The sequence below is a fragment of the Lepidochelys kempii genome, chromosome 7 (genome assembly GCF_965140265.1).
Source record: "Lepidochelys kempii isolate rLepKem1 chromosome 7, rLepKem1.hap2, whole genome shotgun sequence".
Classification (NCBI taxonomy): Eukaryota; Metazoa; Chordata; order Testudines; family Cheloniidae; genus Lepidochelys; species Lepidochelys kempii.
In genome coordinates this window covers 31,969,689-31,991,062 of record NC_133262.1, presented here as the reverse complement: position 1 = coordinate 31,991,062, position 21,374 = coordinate 31,969,689, and the positions used below count along the sequence as shown (strand labels likewise).

General features: G+C 43.7%; 1 protein-coding gene across 7 annotated transcripts in view; it reads left to right on the top strand.

Moving 5' to 3' along the window:
* POLA2 (DNA polymerase alpha 2, accessory subunit) overlaps positions 1 to 21,374 on the top strand; it is a 46,772-nt gene that overhangs the window by 20,725 nt on the left and 4,673 nt on the right. The window contains exons 12-17 of one of the 7 annotated variants that reach the window (XM_073351856.1): positions 2,472 to 2,510; positions 3,063 to 3,136; positions 12,921 to 13,029; positions 15,525 to 15,631; positions 19,363 to 19,422; positions 20,126 to 20,252. In XM_073351856.1, coding sequence (XP_073207957.1) covers positions 2,472 to 2,510; positions 3,063 to 3,136; positions 12,921 to 13,029; positions 15,525 to 15,631; positions 19,363 to 19,422; positions 20,126 to 20,252 — 516 coding nt within the window. Of the gene's footprint in view, positions 1 to 2,471; positions 2,511 to 3,062; positions 3,137 to 12,920; positions 13,030 to 15,524; positions 15,632 to 19,362; positions 19,423 to 19,973; positions 20,056 to 20,125; positions 20,253 to 21,374 lie in introns of all 7 variants that reach the window. The other 6 variants (XM_073351858.1, XM_073351857.1, XM_073351859.1 and 3 more) reach the window with 6 other exon arrangements.

Here is a 21,374-nt window from a genome sequence, read left to right as displayed (position 1 = left end):
CTGATGCTGCACCCAAGTGGGACCCCTGGCTCTGACCCTGGGCTTGATGGAAAGCCCACAGAGTCCAACAGCGCCACTGTGGTTGATTTTGTCATTGAGGGATCCACTGTGTTGGTCAGGACTGCCTATGATGCTGTGAGGAGGATCTTCTGCTCCCGCTATAGTTGGAGCGGTATGAGTCCAACTCTGAGTAGGAGGACCAGGGTGGTGCTACTCCTCTCGAGGTAGAGTGTCGAGAAGCAAGGGACCGACTGTGCTCACAGGATGGGGATGCTGGAGTAGAAGGGTGCCGAGGTGATGGGGATCAGCGTGCCATCATCGCTGGCTTTCTCTTAGGCTGCACGGGGTGCCAGGATGGAACCTGCGGTGCCGAGACACTCTCCTGTCTTGGCAGAGAGAACAGCGCTGTGAGCCTCAATAGGTCCTGCGCTGCCTCGAAAGCCTCTGGGGTATACAAGAGCTGTAGATGCTCCAATGGGTGTGGTGAGCGAGATGGGCCCGGACTCAACTGCCTCACCTGGGCAGAAGTCAGCATGGCCCCACTCTGAGTCCCCGAGCCGTGGCCCGACTGAGGTGCCGCTGGTGGCTGGTCCCTGGGTCTTGCTGAGGGAGATTGGCCTCTCTCTGACCTCGTTTTCTTCTGCGCTGGTGATTGGGACCGGTGCCGAAGGCTGGAATGTCCCCAAGAGACTCCATGACCGTGCTGAGCTTCCTTGCCAGCATCTTTCTTTGACGCCGGATCCTTCAAAGATGGCGCCGGATCACTTCTCCCCGAAGCCGATGTGCTGGAAGCAGGATCACCAGCACCTAGGTCCAACTGAGGTCGGAGAGCTGCCTCCATAAGGAAAATTTTGAGACGCTGCTCCCTCTCCTTAATGGTTCTTGGTTGGAATTCCCAACAGATCTTGCAGTGGTCTTTCTGATGACCCTCAGCCAGGCACCCTAAGCAGGAGTTTTGGGGGTCCCTTTTTGGCATGCGCTTCACACAAATCTGGCAAGTCTTAAAGCCTGGGAATCACAGCATGCCCCGATAACAAATGCAGGGGGAAAACATAGGGGACCATCCGTAACTGAAACTTATGAAGACTAGCTCACGAAACCTTATGCTCAAATAAATTTGTTAGTCTCTAAGGTGCCACAAGTCCTCCTGTTCTTTTTATTAAACTATAGTAACTACTGGAAACTAACTATGTACAGCATATAAAGCACTGATAATCCACTTGCCAAAGCACGAGAAGAGCAAGGGGAAGTTCCAGCTACCGTCACTGGCTGTAAGAAGGAACTGAGGGGGTGTAGAGTAGGCAGGGCTCTATATTGGGCGCCATAAAGGCGCAACTCCAGGGGTCACACAGGCCAATCCTACAGTTGCTGCTAGGGGAAAATCTTCCGGCTAGTGTGCACGCACACACCTGATGGGAACATGAACAAGCACTCGAAGAAGAACAAGGCGATCCGCGGCCTAAGCTGATTTTTATCTGGACACCATGGGCTATTAGGACTCTATAGAACCTTCTGTCTCAGGAGTGGGGAAACACGTGTTCAGATTGACATGGGTTTTTGGTCTTGTTAGTAAAGATTACGGGATAGTACCAATGGACTTGACTTGAACTTTTCAGACAGAGCAAACAAATAAAAAAATACCTTCAGACAATTTATTAGATGGGGTCACTTTTTTTAAGAGACGAACCCTCCTCCTTTAGATTAGAAGCCATACACTAACTGTCTGTAGTTAAGAAGAAAACTTCCCCATAGTTGTCTTGAAAGGGGCTCCTCTTTCTAAAGCAGCTGGTAATGGCCAATAGACTGAGTAAATGGACCATTCGTATCCAATGTTGCAAAACCATTGTTCAGCGATCACAAAGCACTTTCCTAGTATATGATCAATCACACAGCTTCCCTTGCTCTGATAACACTTTTAATCTGTAGCTTCTTGAGTGCTTTACAAAGGAGACAAGTAACATAATCCCCATTTTATAGATGGAGAAACTGAGGCACAGAGAGAGGAAAGTGACTTGCCTAACATCACTCAGAGGCCAGTAGCAGAGCTGGGACTAGAACCCAGGTATCCAGGGTTCCAGTTAGATGTTAGCCCCTGGGTGGGGAAACTGAGGCACAGAGGGCAAAGTGACGTAGTTTTTCTATGCCCATTTCTGCACAGTAGACCTGACTCCCAGTCCACTGCTATCATCAACTAAGTTATGCTCTCTCCTTAACTCAGGAATCCTGGCTCTCCTTCCTCCGTTGTTGTTCATTTGACCACACACCTTCCCTGAGCCAGGAGATGGAACCCAAGAGTCTTGGCTCCCAGTCTCTAGAAAACTTTCTTGCCAGCTGCGTCTTGTATATTACCTATGTTTAATGCAGCCTTGGTCACAATTCAGGGCTGGAGCACAAGTCAGTGAGCAGGCAGGATGCAAGGGATAGATTTTTCTCTCTTTGAATTTCTTTCTTGACTTCTTGTTTTCTTCTAGTTTGGTCCTTTTCTCGATGCTAAACACGAGCAAGTTGAGGTAAGTTGCTCCCCAAGGGAGTTGAGGATCCACATGCATTTCCTCTCTGCGGTCTAGTAAATACCATGAGCTAACATCTTTGGGGCTGCTATGGAGCAGGTCCTTGGAAGGCTCTCCTACCCCTCGTTGCATGTCCCTTCAGAGTGATGGCACATCAAAGGCAATGCCGGTACAACAGTAATGGAGGGATATTCCTTGAGTTTGCCCAAGAATTTAGATGAGTTTTGTCCGAAGTATTTACTGCCCATTAGAATCTTTGAATTGCCAGGCAACCCAAATATCCATGGCTTCTTTATGTGGATGAATCCCAGCCTCTCTAGGAGGCTATCACCATGTTACCAAATGAAACCAGGATTTATTAACTTTATGGGCAGCCTTTTAAAGGATGACCTTCAACTTTGGTTGGCATCTCCCCGTTGTTCCTTGAGGGAGTGGGGAGGCTACCAGAGTCTTTCCCAGTCTGTTTGGCTGAACTCTGCTCTTGGCATGGTCTATGTGACTTTCCTCAGAGAAAACTTGTAACAAATCAAGTTGTTCTTTCTTTGTCTGTAGAATGGTCAACTTATTGGATCATTTGAGGATCTCTTTAAACATTGTCTGAAGATGATAATTGAAGGGACAAGAAGGTAAGTATTAAATAGCCTTTGTGCTCTTTTGTCAGGTTCCATCCAAGGATTTGAAAGCATTGGGAAACGTGACTGAATTAAAAAATTTTCTATCCCTTGTGCGAGCTGTATCTCAGGGAGGTGCTGAGAGATATGTTCATCCACATTCGCAGATGAGTGTGTGACAATACTGGGACTAGAACACATGAAACCCGATTCCCTCTCCCTTCCTTAGGTTACTAGAAAATGGTTTGTTTCACAATACAGAGCCTAAACCAGTCTGATTCTCTAGTCTGCCTTTGAGAGGAAGAATGGCCTTGTAGTTAGGGCATTAGACTGGGATTGTGGAGATAAGGGGGTCAATTTTATTGTCTGCCAGAGACTTGCTGTGTGATCTCGAGCAAGTCACTGTGGCCTGTTCCACTCTAAAAAGTTAGGTCAACTTATCTACGTCACTCAGGGCTGTGAAAAATGCACAGCCTTGAGCAGCATAGTTAAGCCAACTTGACCTCTAGTGTTAACAGCGCTAAGTCGATGGAAGAATTCTTCTGTCAACCTAGTTGGTGCCTCTCGGGGAGGTGGATTACCTAAAACAATGGGATGACGCTTCCTGTCAGCGTAGGTAGTGTCAGCGTTGCAGTGGTGTACCTGTGCTGCTATAGAGTTTCAAGTGTAGACAAGCCCTCAGTCTCTCTGTTCCTCAATTCCTCATGTGAAATAAGTGTAACTATCCTTCCTTTCTCGTGTTCATTTAGATTTATCACTTTGATGCAGGTAGGTCCTACTACAGTCAGCCAGGTTATGCCCCATTGTACAAATGTACAGTAAAATTTTCAAAAACTCCTAAGTGACTTAAGAGCCTAAGTGCCATTGATTTTTTTATTTTTTTTTAAATGTGACTTAGGTTTCTAAGTCACTAAGTGCTTTTGAAAATTTCACCATTAGTTAAGATAAACTCTTTAGGGCAGAGACTCTCTCCCTGTGAGTATAACTTCACTGCAGAATTAGCTGAGGTTTTTACCTGGGTGTTGCCCCAATGCCCTCCAATCCACACATGTAGACACCTCACCTGAGCTGAGTGGTGCTTCCAGCTCAGGCTAGCTGGCTTGACTGGTGTGGGGTAAGTTAGAGCCCAGGTTCCACTCGGGGCTGGTAACCCATCCACTGTGCACTGAGGAAGTAGTGCTGATAGTCTTCCAGTGCCTTCCCGCAATTCCCCCCATTTTCCCAGAAGAACATACGAGTTTTCCCCCAAGTCACTGGGAAAGAATCCATAGAGCAGCTCACCTGACTGCAGCACAAAGGATGACAAGATACTCCCCTAGAAATCCAGTGAGCCACATGGGAGAAAGCAACACGGGTGAGAAGAGAATAACTCAGGTATGGCTTGCAATGTGGCTGCTCAGACCTGGGTGCCAATCACCTGAGCAAACTCTGCCGTGAAGACCTACTTTGTGATTGTGCAACATCCAACATCAGGGGGGTGGGGTTCATCTTGGGGCTTCTAGTTTCTACTGTGATACAGATAATTTTAATAATAGTCCCTTTACTGCTCGTGTGTGACTGTTCCCATCTGCTGTATGTCTATCTGTCTGTCTCTCTCTCTCGTAAGTCTGAGTAGCCTATCACTTGGAACATTTAAAACTAGACTACAAAACTGATAAATGGACAAACATCCCTGCATTGCCAGGGAGGTGAACTAGATCTGTATTTCTTAACTGGTGGGTTGCAACTGCTGGGGCAGGGTCACGAGGCATTGAACATTTTATTACAATCCAAAGCCAAGAGAAGAAACTTTTCAGAATAACTTCAGGGCATTCAAAACCTTTAAAGCTTGTGAGGTTAAATGTAGTCGTAGTAGTAGTAGTTTATCATTTAAACAATTTTTACTTTTGTGAACCAGAAGAGGTTGAGAAATACTGAATAAAATGACATGATAGTTTTCTTTATGTGCTTACAATTAGTCTTCCAAAGGGAAGTGGAAGACTATTCATAACTCTTGCCTGATGTCATACCTGAGTTTTCCTTTCCTAAAGTTTATCCTATTTTCCCCCCACCCCAAAAACAGTTCTTCCCCATTCCTTAAAGCTGCCAACAGTCAGATAGCTGCAGACCACAAGTACAAAGATTAAAACCCAGAAATAGTGTTGGTGGAAGTGTAACGTATGGGTGGAGTTTCTGACTCTCTTCCAAACAGACAGGGCTGTGAACACAGCATGTCAGCTATGTGCCTAAAGGAAGGGCAGGTACTAATGAGAAAAGGGAGCCTTTTTATTTCAGGAAGAGTAGAAAGCCAAAAATAGATGGGGTTTCTGTGTAGCCAGCAGCAAACATCCTTGATTACTCTGGGAGAGCATAGAAGTTACACATGGCAGAGGTGCTGGAGAGGGACTATCTTGATTGACTTGCTGGCTCATGTAGATTTTGGGATTAAGGCCGTGTCTTGGTTTTAGCTACCTATGGGTATAACCTAGTATATAAATCCCAAGTGTTACACAAGCAAACCACTTGTCTACACTTACAGCTCTGCAGCAACTGCGCTACTGTAGAGCTTAGTGAAGACTAGGGCTGTCAAGCAATTAAAAAAATTAATTGTGATTAATGGCACTGTTAAATAATAATAGAATACCATTTATTTAAATATTTTTGGATGTTTTCTACATTTTCAAATATATTGATTTCAATTACAACACAGAATAGAAAGTGTACAGTGCTCACTTTATCTTTATTTTTATTACAAATAGTTGCACTGTAAAAAACACAAGAAATTGTATATTTCAATTCACCTAATACAAGTACTGTAGTGCAATATATTTATCATGAAAGTTGAACTTACAAATGTAGAATTATGTACAAAAAATAACTGCATTCAAAAATAAAACAATGTAAAACTTTAGAGCCTACAAGTCCACCCAGTCTTACTTCAGCTAATTGCTCAGACAAACAAGTTAGGTTACATTTGCAGGAGATAATGCTGCCCGCTTTTGTTTACAATGTCACCTGAAAGTGAGAACAGGCATTCGAGTGGCACTGTTGTAACCGGCGTTGCAAGATATTTATGTGCCAGATGCGCTAAAGTTTCATATGTCCCTTCATGCTTCAGTCACCATTCCAGAGGATATGCGTGCATGCTGATAACAGGTTCTGCTTGATAACCATCCAAAGTAGAGCGGACCGACGCATGTTCATTTTCATCATCTGAGTCAGATGCCCCCAGCAGAAGGTTGATTTTCATTTTGATGGTTCAGGTTCTGTAGTTTCTGCATTGGAGTGTTGCTCTTTTAAGACTTCTAAAACCATGCTCCACACCTCATCCCTCTCAGATTTTGGAAGACACTTCAGATTCTTAAACCTTGAGTTGAGTGCTGTAGCTATTTTTAGAAATCTCACATTGGTACCTTCTTTGCGTTTTGTCAAATCTGCTGTGAAAGTGTTCTTAAAACAAGCATGCTGGGTCATCACCCGAGACTGCTGTAACACGAAATATATGGTAGAATGAGGGTAAAACAGAACAGGAGACATACAATTGTCCACCAAGGAGTTCAGCCACAAATTTCATTAACGCACCGTTTTTTTAACGAGCATCATCAGCATGGAAGCATATCCTCCAGAATGGTGGTTGAATCATGAAGGGGTATATGAATGTTGAGCATATCTGGCACGTAAATACCTTGCAACGCCAGCTACAAAAGTGCCATGCAAACCCTTGTTCTCACTTTCAGGTGACATTGTAAATAAGCAGGCAGCAGTATCTCCCATAAATTAAAACAAACTGGTTTGTTTTCATCAATTGGCTGAACAAGAAGTAGAACCAAGTGGACTGTAGTCTCTAAAGTTTTACATTTTTTCTTTCTTTTGAGTGCAGTTACAAAAAAACAAAAAATCTACGTTTGTAAGTTACACTTTCACGATCGAGATTGCCCTACTGTACTTGTATGAGGTGAATTGAAAAAAAATATTTTTTTATCATTTTTACAGTGCAAATATTTGTAATAAAAATAATATAAAGTGAGCACTGTACACTTCTATATTCTGTGATGTAATAGATATCAATATATTTGAAAAAGTAGAAAAACATTCAAAAATATATAATACATTTCAATTGGTATTCTATTGTTTAACAGTGCGATTAATCACGATTTATTTTTTTTAACCACAGTTAATTTTTTTGAGTTAATCACATGAGTTAACTGCAATTAATCGACAGCCCAAGTGAAGACGCTATCCACTGGGTTGGAGAGCTTCTCCAATCAGCATAGGTACTCCATCTCCCCGAGAGCTATAGCTATGTCAACAGAAGAAGCTCTTCCATCAACACTGCACTGTCTAAAGGTTGGTATAACTACGATTTTCCACACCCCTGAGCAATGTCGTTATATCGACGTGTTTCTAGTGTAGACCAGGGGAAAGCTGTGATTGGCACAGATACAATGTAGATTGTGGTTCATAGCCTAGACGACAGGCCCCATTGCATGCAGAGGCACCCCCAGTGTAGACTATTAGGCCTAATTTTTTTTGTCGTAGTCTCCTTCATGGTAGACTTACAAAGAAATACACACACTGAAACTTCTGGATGAAATGCATGCTTCCAGCCTGTCTTGTAGAGGGAATTTTGGAGGCATTTGCCTTCCCTGAACAATAGGGGAGAAGTTGTCCCCTACAACTTTAATTTACTCCTGGTTAACCATCTGATAAATGGAAAAGGAGGCTGGTTTCTCAGTGAGTCAGCATGGCAAGCCCCTCCCTTTGATCATCCCTTGACAACAGCCACTTCCTGCCAGCAGCCTGACTTTGAATCAACATTTGTATCTCATTAGTACATCTTCAGCAGTGAGATGTTAGTCCAGCAGTTCTCAAACTTTTGTACTGTGGACCCCTTTCACATAGCAAGCTTCTGAGTGCGACCCCCGCCCCTTGTAAATTAAAAACACTTTTTTATATATTTAATACCATTATAAATGCTGGATGCAAAGTGGGGTTTGGGGTGGAGGCTCACAGCTTGTGACCCCCTATATAATAACCTCGGGACCCCCTGAGGGGTCCTGACACCCAGTTTGAAAACCCCTGTCTTACTCATTTCATTAAGCAACTGTACTCCAGACTGACACCAATAAAGTTATACCTTTTGCTTGGAGGAGATGAGCTCGGCCTGTTGATATCTCCTCAAATTTGAATAGAGAGGAAGCATAATGTAAAGTAAACTGTTTTCTTGAATTCAGACCAGCGGCTAAATTACTGGGTAGTTCAATACACATCTGGCTGTTCCTATCTTGTCTGGAAACATAACTGATCTTAACACCAAACAAATTGAAGAACCAGCTAGCTGGTCTTCCAAGTGCCATTGTACACAAGAGGGAATAGGGATACAGCTGTCCTCTGTCCTGATTCTAATACTGTTCCCCCATTTCATAGGGTGGGCTGCCCTTTAATCGTGTTTCAGAGTCAGCCTATGTAACTAGGGTCCCTTGACTCAGTTGTGCTGTAACTTGACCTGCAGTTCCAGTTTGTCGCCAGGAGAGGGTGGTGAATGGGGAGTAAGATCCTTTTCCCAGCTCTGCCACTCACTCGCTGTGTGACCATGGGCAAGTCACTTCACCTCTCTGCTTCTGTTTCCCCACCCACTCTTTGGGCTTGTCTTAACACATGTTTTACTGCTTAACTGTATCGGTATAGTTAAAGTGGTACAACTCCCCTAGTGTGGATGCAGTTACACCAGTATAAATGTGCTTGTCTATTTATATCTTACTCCTGTACAGGAAGGGGAAAAAGCTATTCCAGTACTCACATTGGGGGGAAGTGGGGGTTAATATCTGGTTGGTTGGTTGGTTGGTTGTTTTTTAAATCATACCCCTAATTAAAAAGGTATAGCTATATGAATTCTGGGTGTAGAGAAGGCCTCTGTCTTGTCCATTTAGACTGTAAGCTCTTTGGGACAGAGACGATCTTGCTGTTTGTCTGCCCAATGCCTAGCACAGTGGGGCCCTGATCATAGTTGGGGCCCTTAGATGCTGCTGAAATAAATTATAGTGCTGCCTTCTCTTGACCTCTTTTTCTCTCCTACTTCCCAACCCAGAGTCTTTCACATAAGCAGAGGTATACTGTAAGAGGCTGTAAACTGGAATCCCGAGGCCTAGTCTAAGCTAGAAAAGGTTTGCTGATAGCTATGCTGGTAAACCCTACTAGAGTATACACAGCTTATGCGGGCCAAAGAGTGCTTTTACTAGTATAACTTATACCAGTTCCCTGAAAAAAATAAGCTATATTGGCAAAAATACTTTTTTTTCAGTATGAAGAGTTATTACAAATTACACCCTTAACTGACATCATTGTAACTGCAAAAGGCTGTGTAGACTCACTTAAGGCTTTCTATAGCAGTGTAGCTGTATGGTTAAAGATGGCTTGTTGCTTGGCCAGTTTACCTCTAGTGATGGTACTGCCTTTCCTGTCCCTTCCCCAGCTTCCTCCACCCCAGCCCCTGCATTAAACCCAGATGAGTTGGGCTGGGGGCCTCACAGTATCTGCTGTTGGCTTTCATCCTCTCTGATCTCCCTCTCGTGTGGTCCTGGGTGAGGGTGGGGGAAGGAGGAAGGGAGAAAACAAAGAACAAACAAGACATTCTTTCCTTGGGGTGAGCGCTGCGCACCACCAGGTTCTTTCATCTGCTGCCAGGGTCTGTCATACACTGGTATTGGGTCAATACCTCCCCTTTTTAAAAAGCACAATACAAATTGTATTTGAATGTGGGTTTTGAGAGAGGAATATTTAAGCAGCTAGTGACCTGACTCTGTCTGTGTCAGCATTTACTACCAAAGCTGCGTGGTATATTGGGATTAATTAAAAAAAAAAAAAATTGCTCAGCTCTTTGCACATGTGCATATCTTCCGACTGAGCATAGAAATGCCATACAAGAGAGTACCAGTGGCCAATCTAGTCCATTGTCCTCTGATGGCAGCTGTTGCAGGTTGCTTCAGAGGAAGGGGTAATTCCACTCCCAGAATGCATCTACATGTACTATGGAACAGGGGAAGTGTTTCACCCTCCGCTGGTGATCAGCTAATACACTGAAACATGAAGAGTTTGCTCTTGTTCCGAATGGTTTTTTTTGAGAGTAACACGGAGAGTGGAATTTGTATAGGGGGTACTACAATAGCAACAGATGGTTCAGGGCATGGCCCAACCTCTGATGGGGTTAGGAAGAAACTTTCCCTGGGGGCAGATTATCTCACATCTATCTACTGCAGTGTTTTTGCACCTTTCTCTGAAACAGCTGGGCACTATTGGAGATGGGATTCTATTCTATATAAATTCTTATCTTATTTCCCTATCTCACAGGCGTGTTGTGTGGATAAATACATTCAAGACTGAAGCACTTTGAGATCTACTAATGAAAAGTGCTAAATAAGAATTAGATCAGTGGTTCTCAAACTTTTTTTTTTTTTACTGGTGACCCCTTTCACATAGCAAGCCTCTGAGTGCAACCCCCCTAATAAATTAAAAACATTTTAAAATATATTTAGCACCATTATAAATGCTGGAGGCAAAAGAGGGTTTGGGGTGGAGGCTGACAGCTCATGACTCCCCATGTAATAACTTCATGACCCCCTGAGGGATCCCAACCCCCAGTTTGAGAACCCCTGAACTAGATGGTCTTCCACCCTCATCACTATAGTATCTGAATACAGGCATTAAGTGACATGTCTAAATCTATCATATGTGGTTGTCTCTCCCATCCTTTCCCTAAGAGGAGTATTGTGTGCAGGACATTATTTTGTCTGGGTGCGGTTAGTTTCCTTTTTTGTTGTTTTTTGTTTTTTTTTAAATGTATGCACTGGCCTGGGTGTGTTAAAGAAAGCATGTCAGAGCAGCACGCCTTGCACTTGGAGCCAAAGATGGAAGTTCTGGATGGTCCTTAATTCCTGGGGTGAATCTGTTCCCAGTCTCAGACTGGCCTCTGAGAAAGCTCTGTCTTCTGTGCAGATGAGCTCTACCCTAGAAGTAGAAGGTTCTGAATACAGGGCTGCCTGGATCACTGACTTGATCCAGTTTGACAATTCATGTATTCCTGTGGTTGGGAAGGAAGAGATGGGTAAGTATCTGCCAGTAAGGCCCTGAAACCAATTAGTAGCCTCCTAGAAGTGTTGTTGTTCATCACTTCGTAAAGACATTATTTTTCCTCTTCTGTAGCAGTAGCAATGACAATTAAGCCAGTGCCACCAACAGAATTGTAGCTGCCTGTGCAACGGGAACCCAAACACCTTGATTTTTAACCTTCAGGTTTATAACGGGCCATTAAGAACATAAGAACAGCCATACTGGGTCAGACCAAAGGTCCGTCTAGCCCAGGAGCCTGTCTTCCGACAGTGGCCAATGCCACATGCCCCAGAGAGAATAAACAGAACAGGTAATCATCAAGTGATCCATCCTGTCACCCATTTCCATTTGCTTCTATTGAGCTTTCTTGTATCCATCACGTAACTCTCTCGTGGTCTCATTATTACAACAGATTGCTTTGAATGGATGCGTCATCTGATGGTTAAAGAAATAACTATAGATCTGGTTCCAAAATCAGGTTTGTGGCAGCATAGCTGTTTCCAGGAATCCTAAGGCAATCTTAACTCTTCACTAGTGAACAGGAGTTTCTCCTTAGTTTACTTATCTTATCTCCTAATGAATGCACAGCAATCCCTTTTCTTGGTGTGATCAGAACTGCTGGGACTTGAAGGGTTCCCTTGTACCTCAGGCTGCAATTTCAGCAGGGATAGACTATTTAAACTAGTTTGCTGATTGTTTGTATTATGGGCCCCAGTCAAGACTGAGCCCCCAACTGATGAGCTGTACTTAAACATAAGAGATATTTTCAGTGTAAAAAATGTAACTAGCTAGCCCAGCTGGGGATTTGGTTAAAGCTCAGGTTCCACTCGCACTTGAACTAGTAAACTGCCCACTTTGCAGTGAGGACGCAAGCTAAATCACTGATGTGGTGATGGTCCTCCCACAATTCTCCCTGTCTGCCAGAAGGACAGACAAGTTCTCTCACAGTTCATTGGGAAAGAATCATAGAGCAGCTCATCTTATGGCAGTACAAAGAACCATGGGACATGCCCCCAGAAATCCTATCAACACTCACACAAGGTAGTGCAGGACCAGTGAGGAGAGAATGACTTGGGTATGGCTTGCAGTTTGACTGTTCACATCAGGCTCGGCAGATACCCCCAAGCTAGGCTAACCAGGTTCCGATCATCTGGGCTAACTGTAGTGAAGACATATGGTAATACAGTCCCTGATCCAAAGAGCTTACAGTCTATACAGACGAAAGGGGAAAAGGGAAAGACCCATTTTATAGATGGGTAACTGAGTCACCAATTTAAATTGAAGGCTTACAAGCAACTAGTGACTTTTTTTTGGAGTGCGCAGCTGGACTCCTTAAGTGGCCTGGCTTTCAGAAAGCGCTGAGCATCCTCTTACTGAAAAAATCGAGCCCCTTTAAGGTGTTTCAGATTGTGGCAGCCAAAAATCATTAGTCACTTCTGAAAGTCTTGGCCTCAGTGACTTGTCCCAAGCTCTCACAGGGAGCCTGTAACAGACTTAGGTATTGTGCTCCAGAACCTTGGGTTCTTGTCTAGATCAACTTTCTGGAAGATCTGATCTATTATTGCAATTTCCTGTGTAATGAATTTCAAAGGCTTTCCACACTAAGAGGTGGAGGACTCTAAACTTGTTGTATTGATGTGCTTAGTTTGTCAAGTATTGGGTTCTTAGGTTCCTGGTCTCTCTCTTAGAATGCTTCTCTTTCCTCTGCCAACAGTGCTGGTTCACAGCTCGTGTTTGTACCATCGCTGAGAGACGTGCACCATGACTACATATATCCTCAGCCGCCTTTCAGCTGCTATGAGCTGTCTAAAGATGACAAACAGGTAACTTCCAATAGCTAACCACCTAGTTTGTTTACTTTTCCTTTGACTAGCTCACTTAAGAGAGAGAAAGTGACTGATGGGTTGTTTGCTGGACCGCCAGGTCAGGAGCCTGAAAGAAAAGTCTCTCATTTCAACCCAAACAGGAAAATGGCTAAGAGCAAAGTGAATTTGATCAGTTGCTACACAGCCTGCTTAATCAAAGTTTAAAACTAGAAATCCTTTGGATTCCTTATATAATGTAACCTTTGGCTTCCAAGACTTCCAAAAGGAACTGCGTTTTTTGGGTGCCCAACCTGAAACATTTTCCCCACTTCTGATACATTGTCCCTCTGCTGAGCAATAGAAGATGTCGGGCCTTGGAAGTCTGCTTCCCAGTGGAAGAGAAATCAGTGACTTCTAGTCCAGGTATATTTATTTACACATGTACACCAGTCCTGACATGAGATGGTTAAATGGCATGCATGGCAATTCCTTTTTTCAGGAAACTCAGCCCACTACCAATCCTTGGTTCCCAGGGGGCAACTAATTGACTCTTAAGCAGAGTCCAAGGCAGAGAGCAAACTCTCTTGAAGCTCCCTTTCACCTGAAGCTGATGCTCTCAAAAAAAACAAAAAAAAACCCCACTTGTATAACCCAAAACATAATGCTTCTCTCCAAGTATCAAAACTTCTTCACTTGGAAGACTATGCAACAGCACCACCTGGAAGTACAGTGCTCGCACACTCTCTGAAAATCTAGTCACTTTTGGGAAAAATCTTGCTCAGTTTTATTGTTTCTTTCAATAGAGTGTGATCACTCACAGTGCTGAGCCTTGGTGGGATACTCACCCTGGCCTGGGTGCTAAAGAGCTGGTCATTTCACTCATTCCATGGTCTGGTACAATCAATGTGCAGCAAAAATGAAAGATTTAAGCCTGTTGGGGGAAGGTGCACAGAACAATTGAAAGCCCAGAACAGAAATTCATATAAGTTAGAAATGGGAAAAGCTTTGTCAGATCATTTGTCCTCTTGTAAAGACAGAGCTGAAACTTTAGTCAGAGACCAAGCTGAAAACAGAACTCGGGCTGTGCTGGCTCCTTGTCCTGTATCTAGGACCCTACACCATGTGGTTTTTTAAAACACTCAGATACCCCATGAGGAAATGGGTGGGAAATGAAATACAAGGTGACAAACTATCTCTGTGCCTGTTGCCAGGAAATCCACATCACTTAACTCTGCATGACTGGGGAGGTGGGGAATTGTGACATCAAGCATACAGCTGTGAAGCTGCAATGAGCTGTATGTTAGTCATACAGCTTTACCGACAACGTTTCCCCTTAAAGTTTGTCTATATGGGAAAATTATTGCAGAATAACATAGGGTGTGAATTTAAACCACAATAGCTATTGTAGCACAGTTCCCTGTATGGGCACTCCTATTCTGGGATACGAGTGCCTTTTTCTGATTTAGTGCAATCCACTTTTAAAATTGGATTAAGCTAAATTGGAAAAAGGCACTCTTGTCTCGGAATAGGAGTGCCCATACAGGGAGCTTTTCTACAATGGCTATTCTGGTCATTTTTCCTGTGTAGATGAGACATTACAGAGGTAAGACCCACTGTGGCGTATCCGTAGGCACAGTTATCGCTTGATTAAGCCCCATGACAATCACTAAAGATTTAGAAAAGTTTCTCTGTGGAAGAGGTTGTTGCTTTCATTAAAATTAAACTACTATTCTTCCCCTTTGAATTCCCCAAACACCTCCCTCTATTCAGTCCATAGAAAGAAGCAGTCTGCTAAGCTACACAGTATCTGGAATAGTGCCTTTCACAACTCGTCTTCACTAAACTTCTTTTGTAGGTTTAACATGGTCTTGCCTCATGGTGTCAGACACCTGCCACTGCCTCAGTTTTCCTCCTTCCCCAGTCAAACAAATTGCCACAACTGGTGCTTTTGGAGTACTCTTACCCTTCTGGATTCTGGTTTATTAACATAAAATAACTGTTCAACTCTAAGCCAGAATCTCCCAGCATTGTCCCGTGGGGCTCCAGTGTGCCCCTTCTCTACTCCTAATCTCCTCTTAAGAAGTTTTCTCTGGCCCATCACTGCAGGTAGCTCCAGCCAGGTCTTTCCCTCTGGCTGCTATGGAAAGCCTCTTCCTCAGTCCTCCCTGACCCTGGCTCCCCTTTGGGTCTCTTTACTCTTTGAGAAAAGGAGTTCTGCCAGGCCCATTCCAGACTCTGGAAAGACCTCCCATAGGCCCTTCCTAGCCCTTGATCTCCCACTTTCTGACGGAACATCCCCCCTCCCCAGCTACCATCATGTGGTTTCTGGTCACCTGACCTAACCATGGGCCCAAAGCCAAAATCATCACCTGGATGATCAACTGGATGACAGATGGAGCCCAACTCCCCTGAAAGGGCCAGCTCACCCTGTTCATAAACCCATTCATCAAGCTGGGGGATGTTGGTAACAGCTGAATCCAAAGTGCACTTTGCCCTTTCTTTTCTCATTTCAGCGAGTACACTTTGTGTCCGACCCCTGCACTCTGGCAATAAATGGAGTCATTTTTGGCCTGACTTCCACAGACCTGCTCTTCCATATGAGTGCTGAAGAGATTAGCAGGTATGTGAGCTTAGAACAAGCTGTGAAACTTTAGGGTAAACAATTCCTTGGAAAAGTCTTTCCTAGTTTAACAGAGACCAGCTGTGGGGCCCAACGCTCATGTAATTTGATTGAAAACATTTGGTCACCTCTACCAGGCCAAAACACAGCAGAAGCTTGCAGAGAAAATGAAGTACACTGGGTTAAAGGGATATTGAGTTGAAAAAGTCATGGGTCATCAGCAGCTGGTGACTGTTGTGTAGCCCTGTTGAAATCAATGCAGATTTACACTACCTGTGGGTCAGGGCCTATATCTGAAAGATGATGATTCACATTTGAGCCAAAAGAGTCTTTTAAAAAACTACTAGTTTGTTTATTAACACTTATACATTTTGTTTAATATCTAGCACCTTACTCAGCAGCCAGTCAAAATAGGGCTGCATTTTATTGTGTAGTCCCATCGTTGTTTGTTACGCTTCTGGGTTCTCCTGCATAGTAATGCAGTAATTGCATGCAAGGGAATCAAGATCTGAGTAACATTCATTGATGTGCTAGCGATGCGGAACAGCTGCTTTGCCGGTCTGTGAAATAAGGATGATACCTTGCAGAGAAGCTTAATTCCTGTTTGCAAAGCCCTTTGGTCTTCAGTGGAAGATTGTGTCTGCACTGGGTTTGAACTGGTGCAGCTGCACCTGTGCTTAGGGCACTGAGACTTGGGAGACCTGGCTTCTGTTCCTAGCTCTGCCCCTGACCTGCTCTGACCTCAGGCAGGTCACTTCCCCTTTCTGTGCTTCTGTTTCCCTTCCCACCCTATAGTTTTCAATTCTAAGCTCTTTTGGGCTTCTGTGTCTGTGCAGTGCCCAGCACAACGAGGCCCGGGCCTCTTGGCTCTACTGTACTGCAACGACTCATAATATATCTGTGATTAAAATCCCAGGGTGAACAAAGCCTAAACTTACTTGCGTCCTTTTTATTCTGTGTCCATGTCGTTGCATGCAGTCCCATCTGGGTAGTCACGACTGACCAGAGAGCAAGATTCCAGACCTCTCATGGTATTTTGGTGCAGTACAGTTGTTCTGGGGGGGGAAATGTTATTGGCTGTAGCAAGGCATTTTTGTTTGAACTTGGTGGTTGAACTCCTGTGACACACAATGGAGGGGAAGGAACATTTGAAGGGATTCACATGTTAAATTGTATGTGTATGCTTGCTGGCCAGGGCCAGTCACGTGCTCAGGTCATAGGAGCGAAATGCTTGACTCCCAGTCCTATGTGGAGTTCCAGTTCTCTTGCACAATTCAGTGGTTTTTCTTTCTCCCCTGTTAATCTCCCACAATATTGCTTATAGGGGTGTGTTGAAAAGAGACAGCCAGAAGGAATGTGTGTGTGTAGGGGGCCAATGTTTACTTCCCCATCCAGGTACACAAGGAAGCTGGGAGTTGGTGCCTTCTAGGATGACATTAGGCATTCCATGCTGCCGCACTTTTAAATAGGACAATGGCTGTAGCAGCTGTAAGGTATTCCTACACTGCAGCTGGGACTCCCAACCCAGGTAGAAAGATTCATGCTTGTAGACCTAGAGCTAGTGCACCAAAAATAGCAATGTGGATCTTTTTGACTTGGGCTCTCAAGTCCACCTGGCCCCCTAACTTCAGAGCCTGAGCTCCAGCCTGAGCCAGTGTGTCCATGTTGCTGTTTTTAGCACTCTAGCTTGAGCTCTGCTACTGGTAGCTCGAGCCTTGCTAGCACGAGTCTGCCTAACCAGGGAGGCTCTCTCCTAGCTGCAGTGTGGACCTTCCTCAGAGGCCTTATGTATGCACTGCCTTGTACCAGTTTAGTTAAGCTAGTGCAAACCACTGTTTGAATACTTATTTTAAGAGTAGCTCATTTTGCTACAGTAATTCCTAGCTCTTATACGGTGCTTTGCATTAGCAGATCTCAAAGCACATTAAAAAGTATTATTATCCCCATTTTACAGATGGGGAAACTGAGGCAGAGAGAAGTGATTTACTCATGGTCACCCAGCAGGCTCGTGGTCAAGCTAGGAATAAAACTGAGGTCTTCTAAGCCCCAGTCCAGCCCTCTGCCCATTAGGCCACAGTGCCTCCCTAAACTAAGTGCTTTGTCTCTACTATGTTTTTACAGCAGATTAGCTAACACACATTATTTATCCCATTGTAAAAACATACCTCTTTTTGTCAGTGAAGACATAGCTAAAACAAATTAAGTCTGACTTAAACTTAAGAGAAGTGTGTTCAAACAGTCTTTTAAATCCGTATCAGTTTGGCTAAATGAGTTTAAAATAATTCCTTAAGTTAAACTAGTATGACTGAGCACACAGACAAGCTCTGAGGTACTGAGTGCATCCTCTGTGTGTGCACCACATGCACATACCTGACTGACCATCTTAAACAACTCCACGCCCACCTTGGTGTTTACAAATACTTGTCAGCATTTATCCTTATCTCCCCTATAGCCATTGTCTAGTCAAGACCTGCATATTTTTCTTCATGTGAATCATCCCTCATAAATCATTCCCTCCAGCCCTTTCAGCCCTTTGGTTGTTTCTCTCCAAATGCCTGCCAGTTAACTGTTGTCTCGTTGGCTTGGAAACCCAATACAGGACTCTGGGTTTGTGTAGTATCAAATGCAGCCCCAAAGCATGTTTATCAAATATAACCCTGAATAGATCACCCATCTCCATTATCCTATCGCTCCCGCTTACAAAGTGGCGGAGTCTCTTTGTTTTGGGGATAGGATTTTTGAAAAACTCTGTAGCATAAAGAAGACTTGATCAGAGCTAGTGAGGCATAGTGGATAGGGCACTGCACAGGAGGAGGTCAAGAGACCTGTGTATTAATCGTGGCTCTACCAATGTTCTTGAGCAAATCCCTTTCCCTCTCTATGCCTCCATTTTCAACTCCAACTCTTTGTCTATTTAGACTGTAAACTCTTTGGGACAGAGGCTGTCTTTTATGCTTACAGGATACAGTGCCTCATACACTGGAACTCCACTCACCATTGGGGCTTCTAGGAACTACCATAATACAAATCTTAGCAGAACTTTAGAAATTTGGGGCTAGAATAAGCTACTGTAAAACTCCTGCAGTGTCCTCGGGGTTATTTTAATTAAGCATGCACTCCTTGTTTCCTTGCAGACTCGGTTTCATTGGCATCCTGCCTGCCAAATAAAACTTGGATGGCATTTTCTCTCAAGGCGTTTTTCTCCTAGCTGCAGCATGTTAAGATGTGTTCACAAGTCAAGTGTCTGTTTTAAATTAGAGAATTTTATGTTAATAAGAGTCTGTGGTTCTTAACAGAATGTAAAAACAAAGTTAAACTTGTTGTGTTAGCTGGTTGAAGGACTACTATTATTTTGTACTAGAGTAACACCTAGAGGCCCTAGCAAAGATCAGGGCCCTGGTTTTTTTGGGTGTTGTGCAAATCCTACTATACAATCCTGGCCCTGAAGAATTTTACAGTCTAAGAAGATAAGACTGACAGAAGGGAAAATTTATTATCCCCATTTTAAAGATGGTGATCTGAAGCATAGAAAGGCCATGTGACTTACCCAAGGTCACACCAGGAGTTTGTGGCAGAGCTGGGAACTGAACCCAAATGTCCTAAGTTCTAGTCCAGTGCCTTAACCACAAGACCATCCGCTCATTAGAAAGTAAAGAAATTACCTTATTCTTAAGAGACACTTTTCCCCCCTGGTTTTTGTAGCTAAATTTTGGATGTTTCTCTTAAAACAGCTCCTCCGGTGTCTCCGACCGGTTCACCCGAATCCTTAAGCATGTTCTGACACAGAGGAGGTGAGATCAATTTCTGGATTTAGAGTTTATCCCAAGACATTTCCTTGTCTAAAGTGACAGGTATTGGGCCTTATACTCTGTTGCCAGCACTTTGTGTAATCACTTATACGAGTGGAGAGTGGTATAAAAGTGCCACCATCCTGACTTGGTAGTGTTTTACACCTGCCCTGCGCTGGTGTAGATGATCCCACGAGATTCATAGACATTACGGCCAGAAGGGACCGTTATGATCATCTAGTTTGACCTCCTGCTTAACACAAGCCAAAGAATCTCATCCAATAATTTCTGTCTTGATCCTGTACGTTTTGAGCTAAAGCATATCTTTTTAGAAAGACATCTAGTCTTGATTGAAAGACTCTTCCAAGTGATGGAGAATGCTAAGTTATGTCAGTGGTTAATTTCTGTCACTGTTGAAAATGTGTACCATATTTGTAGTCTGAATTTGTCTAGCTTCAGTTTCCAGCCACTGGATTTTGTTCTGCCTGGAGCATGGTAACAGAGAATCAGGCCTTCAGTTTCATTTTTGAACAACTTTCTGCTTCTGTAAACAGAGACACTGCTAACAGCACAATGCACAAGCCTTAAGCTGCTGGAGGAGTGGGACTGATACTTGGTCACCTGGCTGACAGCAAGGTGTGTGGGGAGAACGGCGCAAAGGTGGTGTATTTAAATGTAATCAGTAATTTAATATTGATCCATGCAGTTATTACCCACTCTACCCTCCCTCGGAGGAGATGAATGTCGATTATGAGAACTTCTATAATTACGTACCTTTGCCAGTCACCCCGGATGTCCTCGTTGCTCCATCTGAGCTGAGATATTTTGTTAAGGTAAGCTGGGGGCATGTAAACATTTTTGTCTGGGATTTTCAATGGTGCCTAAGGAGTTAGGCACACATTGCTTGCTGGAATTCATTGGGAAGTGGCTGCCTTTGAGAACCCCAGCCTCAGTATAGAATTCAGCCTACAGGAAGAGCAAGATGAGTGGTAGGAATGGGGCTCAGCTCTGTTAATGCCATTTCTCTGCTCTCAATACCACAAATGTTCGATACAATTTTCAACAGTGCCTAAGATCCATTTTTAGAAGTGCCATAGGTGCTGAAATTGCCTTGGTTTTCAGAAGTATCCAGGACACTGAAGTGTCTAAGTCACTTGAAAAATGGGTTTTAAGCTCCTTAATTGCTTTTGAAAATTTTAGTCAGCTAATCTGCATAACTAGACTTCCCCATGTTTCAGATAGTGAAGGCTGCGCCCACACTGATCTTCCTCTTTCATTTGGTGAGCTAGTTTTTTTCCCATCCCTAGCTGAGAGAAACTATTTATTACTGTAACTCCCTCGCCCTTGTAATTTAAAAAAAAAATCAACTTTTATTAAAGTAGATGACGGGCTTTTAGGCATCAGCAATAGTAACTTCAACTTCTACACCTGGTTCAATACTGATAGAAGTGGTCTGCTTAACAATCTGAGGGACTGTGTAAGTCCATGAAACTCTTGTGGATACGCATCTGGAAACAATCCCAGGTCTTAGAACCTTCACCACAAGGTGTTTTCCTAGTAGTGATTTGCAGAATCTTAACAGGCATGCGAACAGGTCCCTTCACTTTTAGATTCTTTTCCTTGGCACCTCTGATCAAGTCAGCACAGACCTTCTCAAGGGACTTTACATTGCAACTCTCTCATTGTAGGCAAGGGGTTAGATGTCACAGCAGAATCCCTAGTCTTCAGTGAAAATGTTTTTGAGGATGTGGAGAAACTTTTAAGGAATTACAGTGGGAGCAATGAGAGCCTTGTTGCCTCCTTGCCACTGAAATTAACCTGTAGAGAGGTTAAAGAGCTTAGCAGGATTTCAAAAGGATTAGGGCATTTATGTGGATAACAAGAATCTCTAGAGTTACACTAGTACGGATCAAATCATAACCAAGAGTTTTGGAAGTGATAGTAAACCTCCTGAA